At 38.3% G+C, this 24,260-nt stretch overlaps 1 protein-coding gene across 1 annotated transcript in view; it reads left to right on the top strand.

Moving 5' to 3' along the window:
* Positions 1 to 24,260, top strand: part of CDH20 (cadherin 20) — a 75,958-nt gene that overhangs the window by 35,630 nt on the left and 16,068 nt on the right. Inside the window, exons 5-8 of the mRNA XM_063298777.1 lie at positions 1,126 to 1,313; positions 3,176 to 3,429; positions 14,560 to 14,696; positions 17,423 to 17,544. Of these exons, the coding sequence (XP_063154847.1) occupies positions 1,126 to 1,313; positions 3,176 to 3,429; positions 14,560 to 14,696; positions 17,423 to 17,544 (701 nt within the window). The remainder of the gene's footprint in view (positions 1 to 1,125; positions 1,314 to 3,175; positions 3,430 to 14,559; positions 14,697 to 17,422; positions 17,545 to 24,260) is intronic.

Below are 24,260 nucleotides of genomic sequence, written 5' to 3' on the forward strand. Positions count from 1 at the left end.
GAGAAAATATAGAAGAAATCATCTCCAGCCCTTACTGCAATAAGCAGGATAGGATGATTGAACTATCATAGAATCTCCCGTACAATAATCTACAGTCAGGTAACAGAAGTTTTTGAGGACTAGAGACCAACTGATACTCTGTGAACGATAATGGTACTTTTTATAAATGTAATGGAGTTTGTGGTGAGGGAAGGAACACTTTCTCTTCTCATAAGAAGTTCTGTCACTTCTACTGGCAATCGACTCCGTGCTTCTCAGATCAAATTTAATTTGTCTCTCCACATGATAATATTACACCACCATTTCTCCCTGCTATTCTAGCCCCAAAGCTTATGATAACAAATTGTATCATTCCCAATATCTAAATAGCATAAATAGCATAGTTAAAAATAAATAGCATAGTTAAAAAATAGTACAGCTCGTGAGTTGCTCGTAAAAGAAATCCATTCAAGTTTCGGAGATCAAAGGGCTGGAGGAGGATTTTTTAGCACCGCATATTTCTCTTTTCCCATTAGGCTTTAATGGTATGCAACAGCTGCCACAAGAAACAAGAATATTTTGACAAGAACTACATGATATGTTCCCAATGTGCTGGGAAGCTGACTGAAACTCAGCAAATTGGAGTTAAATTTGTTTGGTCTTTATCCAGTGAAACTGGCTTTGTAAATTCTTACCTAGCAAAAAGAACATTCAGACCTGATTCTCTACAGACTTCTTGACACTGACTGGTGCATTTCATGTCTGGAAATCTTTCATTTATTTATATAATTAGGGTACAGTTCCATCCAAATTAAACAGCCACTGTGATATAATAGTTAAGATGTTGGACTAGCACCAAGGAGACCCTCAATCCAGTAAATTCAATGGGTAATTTGGGATTAATCCCTTTCTCTCAGTCCAACCTTCTTCACAAGATGGTTGTTGCAGGGAAAAATGAGAGGAGTGAGCATTATCTATGCCACTTGGAACTCTTGAATGAAAGGTAGGATATAAATCTGGCAAATAAGTAATTTGTTTAAATTCTCCCACTGGAATCTTTAGGTGTTTAACTTTGCTTCGATTGTTTCCCAATTTATTTGTTGTTGGCACTGATTTTCTTTTTCTTTTCTCATTTATTTCCTCCAGAGCATTATCAAATGAGTGTACTGGAATCTGCTCCAATCAGTTCTACTGTGGGTCGTGTTCTTGCTAAAGACTTGGACGAAGGCATTAATGCTGAGATGAAATACAGTTTTGTGGATGGGGATGGACTGGATGTCTTTGATATTACCACCGATCCTAATTACCAAGTTGGCATCATCACTGTGAGAAGGGTAATCGGTTATGTTTCTCAAAAGTGTCCAAACTTTTTTTGGACACTATCTGTATGTATGTGGCAAGTCTCTTCTGGCCAGCAAGTTGATTTACTGAAGTCTCTTCAAACTCAAACACACCATTGAAAAAAATAAGTGTTTCTCCATTTTTCAGATTAAGTGATGATAAAGTGAGACATTCTGCATGCATGCTTTAACTTTGCCAAGGGGCACACAAATTGCTTTCTTGCAGTAAGCTTAAGGAAGGATCTGTCCATTCCCTTTTTATTCTCTCCACAGTCCTTGTTGATGGGTTAGTTTGAAAGATAGTGACCCATCCGTGTTCATCTAGTAAGCATTCAAGGCCCAAGGGAGATTGCAAACTTTGCTAGTTCTTGTCTTGAAAGGACATGATTTGCATCAGAAGGAATGGAAAAACAGGTTTTCCCTTTTTATATCACTCTCCAAGCTGATAATCTTGCTTTGCCTACCAGTGTTCTGAATTTGGTTTGCAAACATCACCAGGGTTTGCAAAACTTCAGCAGGGTTAACAGTAGCTGGCAGAAGGACAATTGAGGAAGAAATTACGCAGATTGGGAGGAATTAGTACTCTCTTAACTTCCCGGATTCTTGGTTATATGCAGTGTACTGAGCGATTTGCATATATATGTATACAATGTACATATGGTAGCTGTCACAGAGATGTGAATGCATGCCTATAGTTTCCTATTAAACTTGGATCTGACATTGCTCAGTGCATGAATGTGAAAATATGGATAGAGAGCAAAATCGAACTTCTTCCAAATTAGAGGTTGTTTCTAAAACCAACAACTTCTGAAACTAGCAGACATTTTGTTTTGATCAAGGTCTGTGCCAATTAAAAAGATTCCATTTTGCTAATATTCAGCAAAGTATCCATTATGTAAAAGTAAAGAGCATATAACCACTGCATTCTTGGAAATTAAGTTACCAGCTGGAGGCCTCATAACATTGTATAAGATCTTTGCAACCCCCATTTCCATATCCACTTTTATGAAGATTCTTTGGTCCTTCCTAGAGCTTGCTTTGCTGTTGTCGTGAGGATTCTTTTCAATTATCCTTTTACTGTTACACATAAAAAGCGCACATTATATATCAGTGCAATACAATTATCGGTGTCATTTTCTTCTGAGGTAGAACGTACCCAGCAAAAAGGCATGAAAGCTCAGCGTGGAACAGAATTTGATCTGCAAAAGGGAGAGCCTAGCATGATACTTTTCATTTCATTCCATTTGCTCTATAATAAAGACGTCTCCTTAAGAGTTTCAGCAATAATAATAGAAGGCTTATAAACTATCCAAATACATATAACATATTTGAAACTCATTAATTTCAGTGAAATGCTTAAGCATGTGCATAACTCCATTAGCATCAGTGGGATTAATAGTGTATAAGCACAGATGATTATAGCCATTAAAATATAAAAATGTGCAGACTATGTAACACTTCTGGTATATTCTTAGTGTGATCGCTTCTACTGATCCTGAACATTGTTCTCTAAATGCTGGTCCTAATAAAATAGTTATTTTATTGTGTTTAACTAGTGTGATGAATCAGAACTGTACCTGGCTTGCTTTTGAGTAAGAATTTACCAAAATCTGTGCATTTTTTTCTTTCCATAAACAGAATGGAAAGAACTTGAGATTTCAAACATTTAAATAATAGAGTGAGACAGAGCTCTCCAATATCATGCGTGAATAAGCTTAGACATTTCAACAATACAGATGGAAATGGAAGTGAAATGCTTTCTTTTAAGAGTATTGATAAGCATGAGGAATAGGTTCATTTCAGTTGCAGAGATGGCTTTATGATTGTGTCTTCTATTTCTTCTCCTCTTCTTCCAGCCACTGAGCTTTGAGACCAAGAAAAGTTACACTTTAAAAGTGGAAGGTGCCAATCCACACCTAGAAATGCGTTTCTTGAATCTAGGTCCATTTCGTGACACTACAACTGTGCATATCAGCGTGGAAGATGTGGATGAACCTCCAGTCTTTGAGCCTAGCTTTTATTTTGTGGAGGTACCTGAAGATGTGGACATTGGGACCACCATACAAATGATATATGCCAAGGACCCTGATGTGATCAACAACTCAATCAGGTTTTTTTTCCTTAATCATTCTAATGCCCATTATGTTAATTCCTTGGAGTCTCAGTTTGGTTGAATAATGGGGGTTCACAATGACAAATGAAATATAATATAATAAGGACATTGTACATTCTTTTGTTATTTGGGGCCAGTTTATTCTGTCAAAATCATCATCATACTACCCTTTGAATCAGAGTCAACATTTATTAAAACCTATCTCTCCAGTACATGAAAGCTAATCTACTACCGTTGTAGCACAGATACTGTGAGACTGCAGGCCACTATGGGATTTCAAAGGAGGTTTTATGTGAGGAAAAGAATAGTTTGTACAATCAACATTCTATTCCACACAATCCATCTCTTGTGGTGTCTTTGCATGGCAAACATAGTATGTGGCTCACCATGGTTTATAGGGCCGCAACTGGGGGGGGGGGGCAACCGGGGCATGTGCCCCGGGGGGCCGCGCTGATGGGGCGCCAGAATGAGCACTGGGGGGGGCACCAAAATGAGTGCTGGGGGGGGCACCAAAATGGGTGCGGAATCCATGTTTGCCCCGGGTGACACAGATCCTAGTTGCGGCCCTGATGGTATACCAAAGGATACATTCCTAAAAAGATGCAAATTCCTAGAAATAGGAAGAGTGAGAAATTAGAAAAATTATATTATTCCAGATGTTAAAGAGTGGCTTTTGGAAATGAGTAACTAATCTGTCCTGGAAAAGGCAATATTTTTCATGAATCAAAGGATAAAGCAATGTGTTCTTCTTTAGCAGAGATTTTATTGTATTTTACAATAATATTTTATATCTGATTATATTATAGTATTATATGGTTTATATTTTGTTTATATTTTGTATTCTTCTAAAATAAAAATTAATAAAATAATAAATAAATAATTCCCATAATCCAGGGACAAAATGCAGTTTACATTCTTCCCATGAATAAAACTCTATAGTTATGTATGATGTTGATAATATGAATCAATTAAATTTCATCTTTGCTTTGAACAAGCATATTAAATTGCCTCCTCTCTGCTGACAAATACTTTACTATTTTCAGAGTAGCACCTATCAGTATCATATTAATCCATGCATCCTCTAATTGCTGTTCATATAGTTTCTTTTTATCTTCAAAATTATAGCATAATCACAATAATCAAGAGGGATCCTTAAAGGAGCTATTGGTTTTGCTGCCACCTTTTTCTGATTTGGAAATTCAGGACGGAAAGGCTGTGTGTGTGTGTGTAAATGTATAAACTGATAACTTGGTGGAATGTGGGGAAAGTATAAAACAAAACAGTCACTATTTTTTAGAGTTTGAAAAAAAATCAAATTAACATTTATTACATAATTTTAAATTATTGTGAACAGATTTCCTGAAGATTACAATTTAGGTTATCTCCTTTAGCATATTCTCCTAGATTAATATTTAGAATATTCTTATTCCAAGATTACCGTTATTGCCTTATATTGTCAAAAGGCTGCTGATCTTTACGTTTCCTGGCAATAAATGTCTATCCTAAGATCTCTAACACTACAGTTAGAAGATTTTTTTCAGCTTGGATTCTGATCCTCTCTCAGACCTATCATTCTACTCACACCTCCCAAATCTTCAGTCCCTATTCCCTCCAGAAATTAAACTTGGAGTAGATGCCTTGTATTCTAATATTCTACCATCAAACATCCTATGTACTGAGTTAATACATTTTATGAGGAAAACATGATATTGATAATATTTCTAGTATAGTTTACATGTGTAATGGGAAAAAGAGAATGACAGATTTTAAAAAACCTAGATAGCACATTACAGCCATTAGTACTTAACCAGCATAAAAAGAGATCTATTTGTTGGCAGATTGCTAGGAAAGCCTTTGGCCCAGGAGAGATCAGAAAAGCCACACACCAGGCATTTCTATAAAAATAATTTTATTTACAGAAAGCAAACATATTTACAGGCTCTCAGTGAAAGCTGCTTAACTCTCTACATGCCTACACAGAAGGGAAACTGAAACTAAAACAAGTCCAGGCAAGTTCTTCCCCCCAGGTGCAAAGATTAACATCCAAAAAGAGGACAATTAAATTCAACTTCTTCACCCAGCCAAAATGATTAGTTACCATAGTGACCTTAATCTGTAGTAGAAAACATTAACACTCCCCTTTTTATACTACAGAATAAGATGCAAACCAATTTGCTTTGTTAACTCTTTGTGTCTTGGTACAGCAAGAGGTTTGGTTAAAATATCAGCAATCATGTCTTTTGATTCACAATATTTCAACATTATTTCTCCTTTGCTTATCACATCTTTGATATATTGATATCTAATATCGATATGTTTTGTCCTATTTTTGCAGGCTTCAGATTTTGCCATAGCAATGCAAGCTTGATTATCCTCATAAACAGTTACAGGCTGGTTCACTTCCATGCCTATGTCTTTTAACAAATGTTTAAACCATATAACCTCATTACAGGTTTGTGTTAGAGAATAAAACTCTGCTTCTGCAGTGGAAAGAGCAACAAGTGTTTGCTTTCTAGAATGCCAGCCTAAGCTAGACCCAGCAAATTGAATTAAAATCCCAGAAGTGGATTTCCTGTCACTGACATCTGCTCCCCAGTCAGAATAGCAAAAGCCTGCAATTTCTCGGTTCCAGAGGCATTTAGCTTCAGGCAATAATTCTTTGTTCCTTGCAAATACCTCATTAACCTCTTCAATGCTGCTTTTCCAGTAGATGTAGGCTTCTCTACCTGTCTCCTTAAAATGGCCACAGAATTTGAGATATCTGGGTGAGAGTGATTTGCAATGTACAGTAAACTTCCAATTGCAGATCTATATTTCTCTGTCTCAGTTAATTGAGTTTCTCCTATATCTTTCTGAAAATGTGTTATCGGAATAGAGACTGGTTTACAGTCTTGCATATTAAAATCCTCTAGGAGCTTTTGAATTTTACGTTGGTTTAACAGAAAGCTACCATCCTTCTCCCTGTGTATTTCTAAACCTAGGTAATTTGTTACAGTTCCAAGGCTTTTTAATGTGAAATGGCTCTTCATGCAGGCTTCAAAATCAAGCCTTTGTTTTTCTGTTGGTGTGAACAGCAGCAAACCATCAACATAAATGCAGAGATACATACAGCCTTGTTTGTCTTTCTTCATATATACACATGGATCTGCTTTTCCTTTTTCAAAACCAAAATTCTGCAGTTTTTCATCTAATTATTGGTTCCAGGATCTAGCAGCTTGTTTTAACCCATAGATTGACTTCTGCAGTTCACAGACTAGATTCTCCCCTTTTTCATAGCCAGGGGGTTGCTGCATGTATAATTCGTGGTCTAAATCACCATAGAGAAATGCAGTCTGAATGTCATAGTGGTGAACTGACATTCCTTTGAGTGCAGCAATTTTTAACAGTAATCTAATTGATTCACCTTTAGTAATTGGTGCAAAAGTCTTGTCAAAGTCTAAATCTTTCCTTTGAGTGAACCCTTTTGCGACTAACCTTGCTTTATATTTTTGGATTTTGCCATCAGCATCCCTTTTCAGTTTGAAAACCCACCTGCAACCTAGACAGCATTCATTGGGAGGTAGATTTACCAGTTTCCATGTTTTATTTTCTTTCAAGGATGCTAACTCCTGTTGCATGGCAGAATGCCAATTTTGTGCAATCTCAGGTGGTAAAGCATTCACTTGTTCTAAAGACTCAGGTTCTGTGAATATGTGAAAAGCCTTTACTGTTTCATCCTGAAAACGTGATGGAGGAACGCCTTTATTACTCCTCTGAGATCTGCGAGGTAATACAGGGCTTAAATTTTGACTCCTATCACTTTCCTGAGAAGCATCTGTCTCATCAGACAGATCTTCAGTTTGCTTTTCTGGTTTAATGTCCTCATCAGGCAAAAGATCACTATCAGCAGTCCTTGCTGTTCTCTTGTGGTGGTCAGATCAACTGGAGAGCTAGAATTTATTCTCCCCCAGTTTTGTTCAGCAAAAGAAGCGCTTTTGCTAATTATTAATTTCTCTGCCATTATGAACCTGTAGCTCCTTTGGCTTTGTTCATAGCCAACAAAGATGGCTTTCTTTGTTGTGGGGCCTCCTTTCCTTCTCTGCTGTTTTGGGATGTGAACCCAAGCAGTGCTACCAAACACCCTAAGATGGTTTACCTTTGGTTTCACACCATAAAACAAATGGAATGGAATGTCCTGAATCACAGAGTTATACAATCTGTTTTGTACATAACAGGCAGTAGATATTGCCTCTCCCCAATACTTAAAAGATAAATGTGAATCTTTAAGCATGCATTCCATTGCATTTTGCAAGGTTCTGCCCTTTCTTTCAGCAACACCATTTTGCTGAGGGGTGTAAGGGTTAGAAAGAATTTGTTCTATCCCTTTTTCCACTAGGAACCTTCTGAATTTGAGAAAGATACTCTACTCCTCTATCACATTGGAGTGCAGATACAGGCCTAGGGAATTTTCCATTTGCCCATGTCACAAAACCTTTAAATTTCTCAAATGCCTCATCTTTATGTTTTAAGATGTAGATAAATGTGTATCTTGAGAAATTATCAATGATGGTCATTGCATACCTTGTTTGTCTAAGACTTGGAGCAAAAGGACCAATAATGTCAGAGTGTACAATTTCCAAAGGTCTAGTTGTAACTCTGTCACTGTGCTTACTCACAGGAGCTTTTAGTGTTTTGCATTCTTTGCAAACTGCACAATCTAAGTATTTGTCATGGGGTTTTATCTTTAGGTCAGCACACAGCTGTGGCATTTGTGCTATATACTTGAAATTAGCATGACCAAATCTCCTGTGCATCAGGTGTACACATTGGTCATGATATGGCGTGTTGCCAACTGCAGCCTTGCAGCTTGGCTTCCTTGCATTTTGCACAATGTACAAGGAGTTTTTTAATATACCAGTAGAACACAATTTTCCATTTTTACATATCTCACAACCATTTTTCTTAAATGTTATGACATACCCTGTTGCAGCCAATTGTGCCACAGATAAAAGGTTTGATTGTAAATTTGGCACATACAACACACCTTTTACAGTTTCTCCCAAGCAGGATAAATATAAGTCACCTTGTCCCATAATTTTGGTCACAGACCCATCAGGCAAAGATACACTTTGTCTTTCAGTTTTAGACAGTGACACAAAAGAGCTTTTACAATTACATAAATGACAATTGGCCCCAGAATCTAACACCCATACGTCAGAATTACCCTTCTCAGCAACCTGTGCAATTTGGGTTGTCTGAAGAGCCTTCTTCTGTGTTGCCCTTGTGTTCTTCTTCTCTGTCTTTCTACTCTTGGGTCTCAAGGCACAGTCTTCTGCAAATGTCCAGCTGAACCACAAGTGAAGCATCGCTGGCTGGCTAGTGCTGTGGACTCAGCTTCCTTTTCCTTCTTTTCCCTTGTTTTCTGGTACTGCAGCTTTCCAGAAGAGATGGGGGGAATCTTTCCTCTCTCTTCTCCCATTCAGCGAGTAAGCTCTGTGTAACATACGATGGGGTGAGGTCTGCTTCAGGCATAGCCTCCAGGGTACAAATCAGGGTGTCCCATGTTTCATTCAGTGAGGACAGGAGGATATAGGATTTTGTGAGAGGTGTAAATTTCATGCCTCTCTCCTGCAACTCAACAAACAGCTGCTGAATATAATGCAGGTGCTCAGGAAGGCTATCTCCTTCTGCAAGGTAGGCTCTGTACAGCTTTTTTGTCAGGGTAACTTTACTCCCTGCTGTTGCCTTTACATATAAGTCTCTCAAAGCCTCCCAAAGTTGCTTTGCAGACTGCATGCCTCTCACGTGGACTAGCTGATTGTCCTCAACTCCCAGGATAATGGTGGCTCTAGCCCACTCATCCTGTCTAAGCCATTCAGCACTGGGGTTTTGGGGGGTTTGCTCACCAATAGGCAGCCAAAGGTTCTCTCTGCGAAGATACATCTCCATCTTCAGGACCCAATTCAAATAGTTGGTCTCTGATAGGCACTCCAGAGGCATTGCTGAGGGCTGGGAGGTAGCCATGGCTTCTTCCTTCTTTTGCAAGTCACCTCAGCTTGCTTCTTTGTCCTGTAGACCGGCAGTTGCTGGAAAATCTCCAGGTGGCTCCAAAGAAAATCTTCACAGGTCTTTGCTACCTGCCTTTAAATTGTGCATGAGGTGTGGAGCTGATCTCTCTATTATCTCTGGGTTTTACTGGGCTTACTGGGCTGCTTACCGGGCCCATAACCTGTTAGCAGATTGCTAGGAAAGCCTTTGGCCCAGGAGAGATCAGAAAAGTCACACACCAGGCATTTCTATAAAAATAATTTTATTTACAGAAAGCAAACATATTTACAGGCTCTCAGTGAAAGCTGCTTAACTCTCTACATGCCTACACAGAAGGGAAACTGAAACTAAAACAAGTCCAGGCAAGTTCTTCCCCCCAGGTGCAAAGATTAACATCCGAAAAGAGGACAATTAGATTCAACCTCTTCACCCAGCCAAAATGATTAGTTACCATAGTAACCTTAATCTGTAGTAGAAAACATATTAACACTATTGCTTTCCCAGCTTAGCAGAACACACACAAGTAATTGGTTCCAGCTCAATGGAAATAGACAATTAAAATTTTTAAACATACGTGTTTATAAGTTTATTGATGAGATACTATATAACAGTTAAAGAGGATAAACTTATATCCAAAGCATACCTGCTATCTCCTGTATTCTGCTGTAGTTCTTCAAAATCAGCCTCTTCTTTTTTGAGCTTTCCTTGGACGGAACCTCCCATTTTACACAAACAATGATTAGCATCTAAACTTCAACTGCATGTGCTAGCCTCAACTGCCTGTGTGCCAGCCTCACACTAACTGAATTTTGACTCACGTTAAACATGGCCTGATACCAATTTATAAATCGCACTCAATCAAATTTTGCACTATTCAAACACACTAACTGCAACCTACCTGTATCTACAAAATATTCAAAAGGAGAGTTACTAATTCTAAAAAAAAAAAAAGTGTTTAGAAGAGAAAGTGAGAAGCAAGTTTTTGGATGAATAGTCTCCTGAAATTACTTTGTCCCCAGCAGTGACAAGCTTTTCTTGATGACAGCCAACTAAGCAGATAATTAATTTGGAATTGCAAAGATCTTGGAGGCAATCCAGCCGAAGTTAAAACTTGTTTAGTCTCAACTTCCAGTCGGGACATGGCAGACTGAACAGCTGTGCCTGCTGGCTCAGCGGGCAGAACTGACAACGTGGTAATCTTTTCAGGCTCAGGCAGTGTTCTTCTGGAAAAAGGAAAACACCTGGAATCACCCTATTTGTCCTCTGGACAGCTGCTTGCAGCCAGAAGATCACAAACAGAGTTTGCGCTCAACTGGTAAGAGCTAGCTGAGAGGCTGGGACATCACTATTTTCCAAGTTGCACTGTAACCTTCAAGAGACATTAGGACTGGCCACCCCATTTCTAAATTACCAATTTGTATTTCTTTTAAGAACGCATATCCTTAGAGAGGCTTTCTACAGCAAAAAGAAGAGGGGTTTCTTAATGCTTATCATTATTTTTGGGATTAATTTTTTAAAAAATTCTTTTTAAGTTTTGGACTTTGTTTTCCATCCAAATATTAAGGAGGATTGAGAGTAAATAATTGTCTCCCTGTTATTATTTTTCTACTAAATTTGAAGATATTAGCATTTTCCTACACGTTCAATCATCTGTTTTGAACTTTCAGTTTTCTGCTTATACTTTCTCTGAGGAACTGTCTGCATATCTCACTTTTGCTTATGTAAACACATTCCAGAATTCTTTCATATCTTCAACTTTCACTGGTTAAGCTCCTAGGGGGCCCCATAATCTACTTCATGAGGCATGGAGGATTTTAAACAGACTTTCTCTGACTTCCACCAAGATTTTAAATGGATTCTTTCTGATTCGTATCAAGTTTTTATGCAAGGCATCCAGGACATTGTCAAAAATATGAGGTCTAAAATGTGTCATCTGGTTGAATGTAGTGGATGAAACTGAGGAATTTAACAGTGACAGAAATGTCTCTTCTAAGAGTGAGATCGGGATTTCTGTTGAAATGCTGGATGAAGATCGGATAGTTGAGCTGGAGAAATGTAAGGGAGAGAGTAAGTTGCAAGCCACAAGTGAAACTGATTTTCTGGTGGAATGCCATGGAGAAGAAGGGGTCATTATGTATGTGAGGTCTCCTGAAGAGAAGTCGGAGTTTTTGAGGGGGAAAGTTGGGCTGTTCAATTTTTTTTAAGAAAAAAGCTCTGTGCGCATTGTGGGGATATGTAAATGCTCTGGTTTATTCTGAAGTGAGATTAGGGTGAAAAAATATTTATCTGGATTGCTTTTAGGGTTTGGCTGATTTCATTTACCTTTAATTATTTGGATTAAGATTATTAAGGTATAATAAAAAAATAAAAAATGTCTATTTGGATGGTTTGGGTTTTAATATGATTAAGATTATTAAAGTTGTTGTATTATCAAGTACAATGGCAGGTGTTTATATGTTTTTTAGTTTGATCTTTATTGTACTAGAAATGTATAAAATAGTAGTAGGAAGGAAATAATTAAATAAATGCTATCTTTGCGGGGGAAGTTGATTAGGAGGTTTATATAAATTTTTATTTTTTCTTTTAATATAAGGGGAGGGAGTAACTGTATTTAGTGATTTTTATAATGTGCCAATGGAATGATTTATAGAAATAATGGGATTTTGGTTTAATATAGAATAAGGGACTAATTATGGAAAATTTTGTATATCCTTGCTGTTAAAAGTTGGAAGTCACCTCTTTTTGTAACTTTGAAAAAAAATTTCTCTTGTGTTTCTACACTTCCTTAGTTTTTTCTTTTTTTTTCTTTGTAGTTTTTTTGTTTTTCTGTAGCTTGTATCTTTGCTTGAAATTTAATAAAATTCTTATAAAAAAACTTGTTTAGTCTCATTGGCATCCAGTGGAAGAAATGCAAGAGTGTGCTCTCATTTTAAACTTTGGCTGGATTGAGCTGTTATATCTCAAACAGTAAGTTGAATGTGACTAATATTCCAGAAGTAGGGGACATGGCGCTGCAGATTAAACCACTGAGCTGCTGAGCTTGCCGATCAGAAGGTCGGCGGTTTGAATCCGCGTGACGGGGTGGCTCCCGTTGCTAGTCCCAGCTCCTGACAACCTAGGAGTTCAAAAACATGCAAATGTGAGTAGACTAATAGGTACCGCTTCGGCAGGCAGGTAACGGCATTCTGTTTAGTCATGCCGGCCACATGACCACGGAAGTGTCTACGGACAAACGTCGGCTCTTCAGCTTTGAAACGGAGATGAGCACTACCCCCTAGAGTCGGACACAACTGGACTTAATGTCAAGGGAAACCTTTACCTTTACTTTAATATTCCAGAGCCAGTTTGGTCTAGTGGTTAAGGATCCAGGCTAGAAACCAGGAGACTGTGAGTTCTAGTCCTGCCTTAGGCATGAAAGCTGGCTGGGTGACCTTGGGCCAGTCACTCTTTCTCAGCCCAACTCACCTCGCAGGGTTATTGTTGTGGGGAAAATAGGAGAAGGAAGGAGTATTAGGTATGTTCGCCACCTTAAGTTATGTATAAAAATAATAAAGGCAGGATAGGAAAAAAAATATAAAAAATTCCAGTTAGAAAGATGTACCTGTTTCATATTATGGCCTGCTATTCTGCAGTCTGGAAATTCCAAGAAGCAACAGATTTACAACCAAAGAATCACAAGTGTACATTAATTCTTTTTTTAAAGAAACTGCATTTCACTGAAAATAAAATATGAATGCTACTGCTTTCTCTTTTCAGTGATGATAAATAAGGTCACAGAAAGGATGAAATAGTAAAAGCTATATACTTCCTGTTAAATAGGGACAGGATGCTTTTAGAAAGAAAGTTTCATCTAATTACCTTGTCTTGTTCTAAAGAGGCTATGATCACATATTTTGAATATACTGTACTTTGAACTCAACTTTATGAATGTTTACTTAGAAGTAAATCCAATTTTATTCAGTGGAGCTCATTGGAAATGAGCTATCCTTTAATACAGCTTTTAAAAGCTGATAGTAGATGGTTTTCCTTGAGACTGACATGGCATGATATGGCATTTCTTACATCAGTAGTGATTGGAAGTCAAAACAATTTCTGATTCCTTGATTCTGTAATTACATTCAGTCATTCCAGGATTATACAGAAGCTCAGTTTTATGCTTTTTGATTCTGAAATACGTTCAGTGGAGTTTATTAGGGAATGGACTTCCATGTTTTAGACCTTTTTAATGAAAACTTAAATGACCACTTTTTGAGTACACTGTAGAATTTGGTTTTGGTATCAGGAGATGCACTGACTATTCCTGCATAACTGTATGATTTTTAAAACTGCAACCCTATGCAGACTCTTAACTGAAACTATGTCACACTGAAAACATTGGTGCTTAATTTGTAGAAACTTTGTGGAACTATATTGCATGGGTAAGATTTCAGTTTTACTGTCCTGAGTAAATTCATGAGTATTTAGAAGCAAGTTCCCCTGTGTTCGGTGTGATTACTTCATTAATAAGCATGTTTACATACTGTACTAAATAATGCTTTTTTTCTGCCCTGGACCCACTATGAATATAATTTTGGTGTCTCTAAAGGTCAATTACTAAACAAAGAAAGATATCTAATTCTTCCTAATCTTATCAACTGCTAATTCTGTCCATTTTAACTGTTTTCAATTGTCCTAAACTCTAAAACAAGAGCCATGCAATTTATTCTCTCTCAAAGAAAGTCTAACAAACCTTCAGTAATTTTATATTTCTTAGTTTAATATTGATGTTAATTTTTTACCCTTTTTAAAATGAAATATCTAAACACATCCCTTGTGTAAGTGCAACAAGCAAAGCATTCTATTGTCCTTCTTTGCTAGAAGAGACAAAAAGGTGGAATCTAAAATGAACTAGCATTATTTCCTTCTATTCCTACCATACTAGTCAGTGTTAAAAGATTTTTCAGGGATTAAGCGATTGAGCCAGTAAGCTACACACATAAATTGGCATCTGAACTGAATTAAGTCCAGAGAGCTAAAAAAAATACTGATGAGATTAAATCAGAACTCAGTTTGCAATGGCAGCTTCTAACTACAACATTTTCTGAATGTGAACTTCTACAGATACTCCATTGATAGAAGCAGCGATCCTGGACGCTTCTTTTATGTGGACATTATAACAGGTGCTCTGATGACTGCAAGACCTCTAGATCGGGAAGACATTTCATGGCACAATATCAGTGTGCTGGGTGTGGAAATGAGTAAGGCAATCAAATTATTGTTTGTTTGTTTGTTTGTTTAAATTTATTGGCTGCCCAACTCCAATAGACTCTTATTGTGTGTGTGTATGTATGCACACATAAATATACACATACACATTTGTGTGTGTGTGTGTGAGAGAGAGAGAGACAGAGAGAGACAGAGAGAGAGAGTATATGTTTCTGTATAACAAGATTGTATTGGTAAGGGATCTTTACCTTTCTGGAAGGAAAACAAGTATGTTTATGCACAGAGTAGAAGAAAGAAAAGAAACAAGGGAAAAGTAGAATCATTTCCCTTTTATATTTCTAATGTGTTTGCTCCAATGTACATACTTTCACCTCAACATGACACGAACAAGTCTGAGCAACACCATATTTCTGCCATGTCCCTGGGATACAGCTTTGATCTTCTTCATAGCTAATGAGTGAGACAGCTTTAAGTCATCCTTATCTGTATCAGTATTAAAGTAGTAAGACTTCAATTTTGTTTTCCCCCTTATTCAAAGCACTCCAAAGGCAATTTCAAGGTATATAAAATCTGTTAGGCTTTGTCACACATTACCTTAGAGAAAATCACTGGCAGTGGTATGACTGGGAAAAAGGCAGTGAAGGCAGAAGAGGGATCAACAAAGGGGACATCACATACTATCCACCCAACCATCACATACTATCCACCCAACCATGGAAGTGCTATCCACCCAACCAAGGATGGGTGGATAGCACTTCCATTCAGCAGTGATTAAAGATCATTAAGGGCAAGCTTTCAATTGTCACTGCCATCTCCTGGTCTCTTTCCTCTGGGGAGAAAATGTCCTTGCCTCCCTAAAGCACAGTGAAAAGATACGTTAGGGCTAACCTTAACTACAATTAATCTAGGCCTCATCTGATCAGCCTCCCAAAACCAGCTTTCGATCATCCAACTGCAATTAAGAAGCCAGTGCATATTTATATGCACTGCAATGGAAACCCCATGTTGTGTCTGATGCAGATAATGAAACTAGCATTTGTATACCCCTAGGGGCTCTATGAAGTTTGGTTACTCAAATAGTTAACATTCAAGGGAATTAGAGTGTAAGGGAGGTTTTGTCATTTTCTGTAATACAGTTCAGATAAGAGCTAAGTATACCACTCTCCCCAGGAATAATTAGTTGCAGAACAGATGCTTTGAATATTATAGAGTTTATCAGAGTAGAAAACAGCAATATCAAGGAGGATTTGCTGACTCAGGGAATTGATAATAAGCTCAGAGCTTTTCACTTCTAGGCCTCTGGTTCAAAAACTCCTTGAGCCAATGGCAAACAACAATTGTTTGTTTTAACTGGCCTGCAGAAAATTAAAAAATAAAAAATAAACATTATTTGGGACAGAAAAAGACACTTGCTAGGATCTCACGTATGTTCCAAAACTTGGTTTTAGTTCACCTCTGCTTTAGAATTACAGCAATTTTTCTGAAAACATTTCCCTTGTGAGTGGAACTGGATATTACACCAAATCAGGGAAGGATTATCAAAGCAACTTACTTTGGGCTTAGTTCTCATTTTCCTATGAAGTGGAATTCACTGTCAAACATTATATCACCATGCTGTGAGTTTTACAACTGCTCCCCCCATATCATGACATACAGTAAGTTTCCTAGAAATAATAGAAAAATCATGGCAGAACTAGATACTTAAGACCTGATACAATCCACAGTGGACACAGAACTATCAAAAAAATATGGACATCCTAGTTCATTCTGATTTATTGTCTACTTAAACATTCCATGAGATACCATCATATTTTCAGGAGGAAAATTATGACATTGTTACATCACATGGTGAACTTGATGTAGAAAAAATTATTCCACTATTAAGATATAAGAAATCAATAAGATATATAAGAAATCAAGGGACACCATTAGGAACGGGATAGGCATGGTTATTAAGAAGAGCTATAATCCTTGCTGCATGGAATGACCATTAAATATGGTACTGATTTTATGTACAAAGGCATTTTTAGGCTAAAATGTTAAAAGGGAAATTCCTGCTTGATATCCATGGGGCAAACCATTAATGTATGATTATACGTAGCAGTTAGAGCAGTTATTCCGTAAAGTTTTTGTTATGGGTTTCATGGTTGTAATTTTGTTGGGTTTGTTTGTAGATTGTTTGGTGTTTTGTTGCTTTTGGATTTGTAATCATTGGTTATTTCTAGAACTTTTTGTATTGGATGTGTGGTACTATTGGTGAATATGTCTAACAAGCATTAAGAACTAATCCGCCTGGGTGAATTTGAGGAGTCAAGCACAGTGCTCAACCTTGACTAGTTGCCTACCCCCACGTCTGCATATATGGGTGTCAGGTGAAAGGTAGAGAGAAAAAAGGACTACCAATGGTTGACTAGCATATGTGATCAGATCATGAGAGACATGCGCCAGGATAAAGGGTGCGACCAAAGGTCTTGGAAAAGGCAAGTAGGGAGGGATGGTTCCAGACAGTTGAGATGAACTTGAAGGTGTAACCAGTGGCCTTGGAAAGTACAATAAGGGAGGATTGGCATAATATGGACTAGTATGTAGACATAGATAAAGTTAGAAGTTCAAAAGTACATGCCTTAACACAGTAAATACCATCTATTCTATCTGGCCAGTGCTTTCTCCAGAGATCTCTCATGCAATTCATAGTCCCAGGATTAATTTATGCTAAGAAAGAACACCCCTGATTTTTATTCACTCTATCTCCTTTCAGACAGTCCTTCGCAGGTTGGCAGTGTTTCAGTGACAATAAGAGTCCTGGATGTAAATGACAATGCACCAGAATTTCCCAGGTTCTATGAGGCATTTGTCTGTGAAAATGCAAAAGTTGGACAGGTGAGATGTTAAAAAAATGTTTTATATTTAAAACTGGTACCACTCTCTGTGACTTTATCCCCAACCTGATGTTGTCTAGATATGAACTGCATTCTCTGAAACTTCTGAAGCAGATCTTAGAGGGTAGCTAGTAAGTGCAAGGAATGGGAACACAGGGACGTCTCCTCGCACACAAGTGTGTTCATTCCCACTACAATTGCAATAGAATATAATGCTAAATATTAAATTAAATCCCCTGCAATATTTAAAAGAGCAGCAAAGCAGCAGTAAAACTAATTTCTTATATCCTCCAAACTGTGGCAAAGGAATCAGGAATGTTAAAATATGTATTTTATAGCTATAATAAAAAGGGAGGAAGAATCTCAATAAAACACATACAATAGATAAGTAAAAGTAACTCCACTTTTAAACATGGAATTAAATTTTGTCCAGAAGAAATCGTATTGATCAGTCTTTCCATTGTATCAATAAAAAGCCATTTCAAAGGCTGAGAATGGACACATTTCAGTCCAGGATTTCAAATCCAGGGCTGCAATTTCTTTCCAATAACACAACATTATTGTCAAGCGACAGACTAAACATGGCAGACTTTGCAGTCATTGTGGAGTTTAGATCCTTGCTAACCACTTCCCCACACCCCAGAGTTGGTCATGTGGACCTAGTTGTTCTGGGCCTTTTGGTTGATGGGGCTCTAGAAGGTGGGGTTCCCTCAACCCTTCCATCATTAGGGTGTCTGCTCTCTTTCAGGGGATGAGGTAGTTGCTGGGATCAGGGTGGTCTTTTCCACCAGGGCTTAGATCTCCCTGAGACCACCAAGTGATTTGGCATGTGCGTTGTGGGTGGCTGGGTTGCCAGCAGGATGGGGGTAGGTCACTGGAGGGACTGAAGTGTGTGTGTGGGATTTTGTATATGTATGCCTGGGCCAGGGAGGGAAGCATGGAGGGGAAGGACAAGGAAGCTGAGGGGGCAGGCAGGGCGATCTTGACGGTGACAGGCAGAGGGAGATATGTCATGAACCTGAAGGCAGGCTGCAATCTGGAACATTGGGCCCATTGTTTGAAAGCAGTCCTGCTGTTCAGCCCTCAGCTTCCACCCCAGTGCCTGGCTGCCAGATCTTCGGCTACTGCCATTGAATGCCAGGTCAGTGAGCAGCAAAGCTGCCCTCATCCATAATGTTACGTTGGATGAAGGTGCTGACTTGTCATGTCTCACTGAAACCTGGTTAGGCCTCAGGGTGGAACAATCCCATCTTGGAAATACTCCTACCTGGGTTTCAGGTTTTGCACCAGCCAAGAGCCCAGGAGAGGGGGAAAGATGGCTGTTGTCATTTGTGAGTTGTTAGAGGTTTTCAGAGGCTCCGTTCAGCAAATAACCAGATGTGAGGTGTTCTGGTTGAAGTTGGGCTCAAGGGAACAGTTGGGATTTCTGCAGGTGTACCACTCTCCCTGCTGCCTAGCATCATCCCTGTCCAAGTTGCTGAATTCCATTGCTGTGTTGGCAATAGAGTTCCTTAGGGTGTTGGTGCCTGGGGATTTCAATTTGCCACCTGGTGATGTTGAGTCCAGGGTGGCCCAGGAATTCGTGGCCTCCATGGCAAATGGACCTGTCCCAAGTCATTGATGGCCCAGTGCATAGCAGCGACCACATGTTGGATCTGATTTTTGTCTCGAGGCATTTGAAACAAGGACATTGACATCAGTCTGTTACTACAGACAGATTACTGTCTGGTTGCGTTTCAATTCACTGGTGTCATCCCTCCCTACAGGGAGACAGCCTCTTCAATCAGCTCACCCCAGGCAATTGGGAGGCTACCTAGATTGAGAGGCTTTTCAGATAATAACTCATGTCCTGGTCACATCACAGCTTGACTACTGCAATGTACTCTACATGGAGTTGCCCCTGAGGACCACCCAGAAGCCTCAGCTAATCCAGAATGCAGCAGCACAGGCAGTGATGGACATGCCTTGGCATGTTCATGTAACACTTCTGCTTTTGAGCTGCACTGGTTGCCAGTTTGCTTCTGGGTGCAATTCAAGGTGCTGGTGATTACCTATAAAGCCCTTCATGGCATAGAGCCTGGTTACTTGCCTGTCTCCCACAGTATCTGCCTGGCCAATTTGATCTGGCAGAGCTGGCACAATCCAGGTTCCTTCGATTAAACAAAGTCATCCAGAAACGAGCCTTCTTTGCAGCAGCACCTCATCTCTGGAATGAGGTTCCCCGCAAGATCCAGATGGCCACCACCCTGCTGGTATTTCTGGGTCTTGAAGACCTGGCTCTTCGTCCAAGCCTTTGGTGTTTTGTTCTTTTTGGTTCCTGTCCTTGTCATTTTTGCCATCTTTTACTCCTTTATTTTTGTTTATTATGGTACTTTTTTTGTTTTTAATGCTTTTTACTATGAACCACCTAAAGTCATTGGGTGTCGGGCAGTATATAAAATAATAAAATAAATGAATAAGTAAGTCCAAAGTTCTTCATGTAGACACAGTCACACCTATCGATCAATGTAGAAGTAATATGCATTTTAATATTTATTATTTCCCATAAACTCATGGGATTTTTCCACCATCTGTTTATATCAGTTTGGTAATGGCAGCAAGATTATTATATGTACAAAGATGAAAGAGTATTGAAGTTCCCACAATGGAAGAATGGATCGTAAAAATGGCAGAACTAGCAGAAATGGCAGAACTGACCTGTTTGGTCAGGGAGAAAACAATAAGTGCTTTTTTTAAAAGACTTTATGGACTTTTCCTGAAAGAAAGAGGAAAAATGAAATGATGATTTATGGATTTAATGACTGAAACAGATGAGAATTAAATAAAGTGTTAAAGGGATTTCTGGAAGATAAAGAGGGAGGGGAGACAATAGGTTTGCTCTATATCTATTGAAGAGAAGGTCAGAAACCATTATATTTCATAACTTTAGTTTTCTTTCTTGTTTTTTTTTCTTTTCTTGAACTTGAATCCCTTTTTTACAAATTTCCAACTAACTGGAAGTATAGTGGGCTTGTTCCAGTTAACTAAACAACCTCCTAATTTGACAAACTGTTGTATAATATCCACACATTTAAGTGAAGATCCATTATAATACATTTGGTTATATTATACAGATGGAACAATGGGAAAATATGTGGTTGAAAGGACTGAAAGTTACACTATGTTATAAACTTAAAGATAACTTTTATAAAACGATGTACTGTTGGTACAGAATACACCAGAAAAATTATCTAGAATGTATAAGGGTACTTCTGATTCATGTTGGAAACGTGAACAACAAGAAGGCTCATTTTATCATGCTTGGAGGACGTGCAAAACTAGAAGATTTGGGGTTCCAATGCATACACTAATTCAGAGTATTTTAAAAATTAATATACAACTGAAACCAGAACATTTCGTCTTGGGACTGAGGGATAAATAGTTGGAAATAAAGTTATGGAATTTGGTTTTTATATATTATAACCACAGCAAGATTACCATATACACAAAGATGGAAAGATTTGGCAATACCTACAATGGAGGAATGGTTCGTGAAGATGAGAGAACTTGCTGAGATGGCAGATTGACTTGTTTGATTAGAGAAAAGACAACATCCACATGTATTACTGACTGAAAACCCCTTATGGACTTTTTGCATAAAACAGAAAAAAATGAACTTATGATCTATGGTTTTGACGATTAGATAGGATAGATTATAGAAAGAAGCGACTCATGATGTAACTTTAGAGAAAGAGCTAACTTTACAATTGTACTTACAACTGCTGCAAAGAAGATCGGAAGCCACTTCTTTATATCTTTTTTCTTTATATCTCTCTTCTATTTTTCTTCTACCATTTTTTCTTTTTTTTTCTTTTTGCACTTTAGCTTTCTTTTTTATTTCTCCCTTTTTCCTTTTTTCTTTTTTATTCTATTTTAGTTTGTATTAATTTTTACTCTTGTTTTTAAAACTTTCAATAAAATTATATTTTAAAAAATTGTTTATAATACATTATAATATAGGAATAAAATACTCCATGTGGTAATATAGGAATAAAACACTCCATGTGTGTCTTTCACCATTATAGAAAAATATCTAGACCTTCTCTATTTTCATGGATTTTATAGTAACAGTGATGCAGTCAAACCAGCAATTTGATCTTGCAAAATCTACAGAATATTTATCTTGTTTTTTTAAAAAAATCAATGTACTCATCAAGAATTATTGAGTTAGCATTCTAGAGTCAGGTATAAAAATTTAAGAATTGTTGATTTATTGAATCTGCATCATTATATACATTGCCCTGAGAATCCTTCACTGTAGAATAATATTATGTTGTTGCTGATGCCTTAGCCTAAAGGCCAATAAACTTATACAGATGACCTAATTTAACAGACATAAAAGCATTTTATATTTCCAAGTAGGATTTAAAAAAAAACAAAACCTCACGATCTTGTTTTAACTGGTTAATAAAGGGTAAATCTTTCAATTATAATGCATTTAAATGTCATATTAAACCAATAGAACAAATTTTCCTGAAAATAATGTTACAGGAGCATTGGATAAAATGATAGACCCCATATTATCTACCTAATTAAGTCAGGATTGAGATATTAAAAATAGTGGTTAAGAAGTATATTATTGCTGTGATAATTCATATGTCTACTTAAGAAGATTTCAGTTTGTTGTTTATTCGTTCAATCTTTTCCAACTCTTCGTGACTTCATGGACCAGCCCACTCCAGAGCTTCCTGTTGGTCATCAACATCCCCAGCTCCCCCAGGGACGGGTCCATCACCTCTAGAATATCATCTATCCATCTTGCCCTTGGTCAGCGCCTCTTCCTTTTGCCTTCCACTCTCCCTAGCATCAGCATCTTCTCCAGGGTGTCCTGTCTTGTCATTATGTGGCCAAAGTATTTCAGTTTTGCCTTTAATATCGTTCCCTCAAGTGAGCAGTCTGGCTTTATTTCCTGGAGTATGGACTGGTTTGATCTTCTTGCAGTCCAAGGCACTCTCAGAATTTTCCTCCAACACCACAGTTCCAAAGCATCTATCTTCCTTCTCTCAGCCTTCCTTATGGTCCAGCATTCACAGCCATATGTTACTATGGGGAATACCATTGCTTTAACTATGTGGACCTTTGTTGTCAGCGTGATGTCTCTGCTCTTAACTATTTTATCAAGATTTGTCATTGCTCTTCTCCCAAGGATTAAGCGTCTTCTGATTTCCTGACTGCAGTCAGCATCTGCAGTAATCTTCGCACCTAGAAATACAAAGTCTTTCACTGCTTCTACATTTTCTCCCTCTATTTGCCAGTTATCAATCAAGCTGGTTGCCATAATCTTGGTTTTTTTGAGGTTTAGCTGCAAGCCAGCTTTTGCACTTTCTTCTTTCACCTTCATCATAAGGCTCCTCAGTTCCTCTTTGTTTTTGATCATACCCATTTTGGCCTGGAATTTACCTCCGATGTTTCTAATTTTCTGGAAGAGGTCTCTTGTCCTTCCTATTCTATTGTCTTCTTCCACTTCCGTGCATTGCTTGTTTAAAAATAATTCCTTATCTCTTCTGGCTAACCTCTGGAATTTTGCATTTAATTGGGCATATCGTCCCCTATCACTGTTGCCTTTTGCTTTCCTTCTTTCTTGAGCTACTTCTAGTGTCTCAGCAGACAGCCATTTTGCCTTCTTGGTTTTCTCTTTCTTTGGGATGTATTTTATTGCTGCCTCCTGAACAATGTTGCGAACGTCTATCCAGGAAGTCTTCCGGGACCCTATCTACTAAGTCCAGTCCCTTAAATCGATTCTTCACCTCCACTGCATATTCCTTAGGAATATTAGTGAGCTCATATCTAGCTGATCTGTGGGTCTTCCCTAATCTCTTTAGTCTGATCCTAAATTGTGCAATAAGAAGTTCGTGATCTGAACAGTCAGCTCCAGGTCTTGTTTTTACCGACTGTATAGATGTCCACCACCTTTGGCTGCAAAAGATGTAGTCAATCTGATTTCGGTGTTGTCCATCTGGTGATGTCCATGTATAAAGCCGTCTCTTAGGTTGTTGGAAGAGAGTGTTTGTTATGCAGAGTGAGTTGTCTTGGCAAAATTCTATCAGCCTATGTCCTGCTTCGTTTTGTTCTCCCAGGCCATGCTTACCTGTAATTCCAGGTGTCATTTGACTGCCCACCTTAGCATTCCAGTCTCCTGTGATGAAAATAATGTCTCTTTTAGGCGTGTTGTCCAGTAGGTGCTGCAGATCCTCATAGAACTGCTCTACTTCAGCTTCTTCAGCATCTGTGGTTGGGGTTTATATTTGGATCACTGTGATGTTAGATGGCTTGCCCTGAATTCGTATTGAGATCATTCTATCATTTTTTGGATTGTATCCAAGCACTGCTTTAGCCACTTTACTATTAGTTATGAAGACTACTCCATTTCTTCTGTGGTCCTCTTGTCCACAGTAGTAGATGTGGTGGTCATTTGATGTGAAGTGGCCCATTCCAGTCCATTTCAGTTCACTGACACCCAAAATGTCTATCTTTAATCTTGACATCTCACCAATAACCACATCCAATTTGCCCTGGCTCATAGATCTTATGTTCCAGGTTCCAATGGTGTGTTGATCCTTAGAACATCGGATTCGCCGTTCACCACCAGCACCGTCGTCCGCTAGCGGTCCTTTCGGCTTTGAGCTAGCTGCGTCATCACGTCTGGGGCTAGTTGAACTCATCCTCTGTTCCTCCCCA

This window comes from Candoia aspera, chromosome 3 (assembly GCF_035149785.1).
Source record: "Candoia aspera isolate rCanAsp1 chromosome 3, rCanAsp1.hap2, whole genome shotgun sequence".
NCBI lineage: Eukaryota > Metazoa > Chordata > Lepidosauria > Squamata > Boidae > Candoia > Candoia aspera.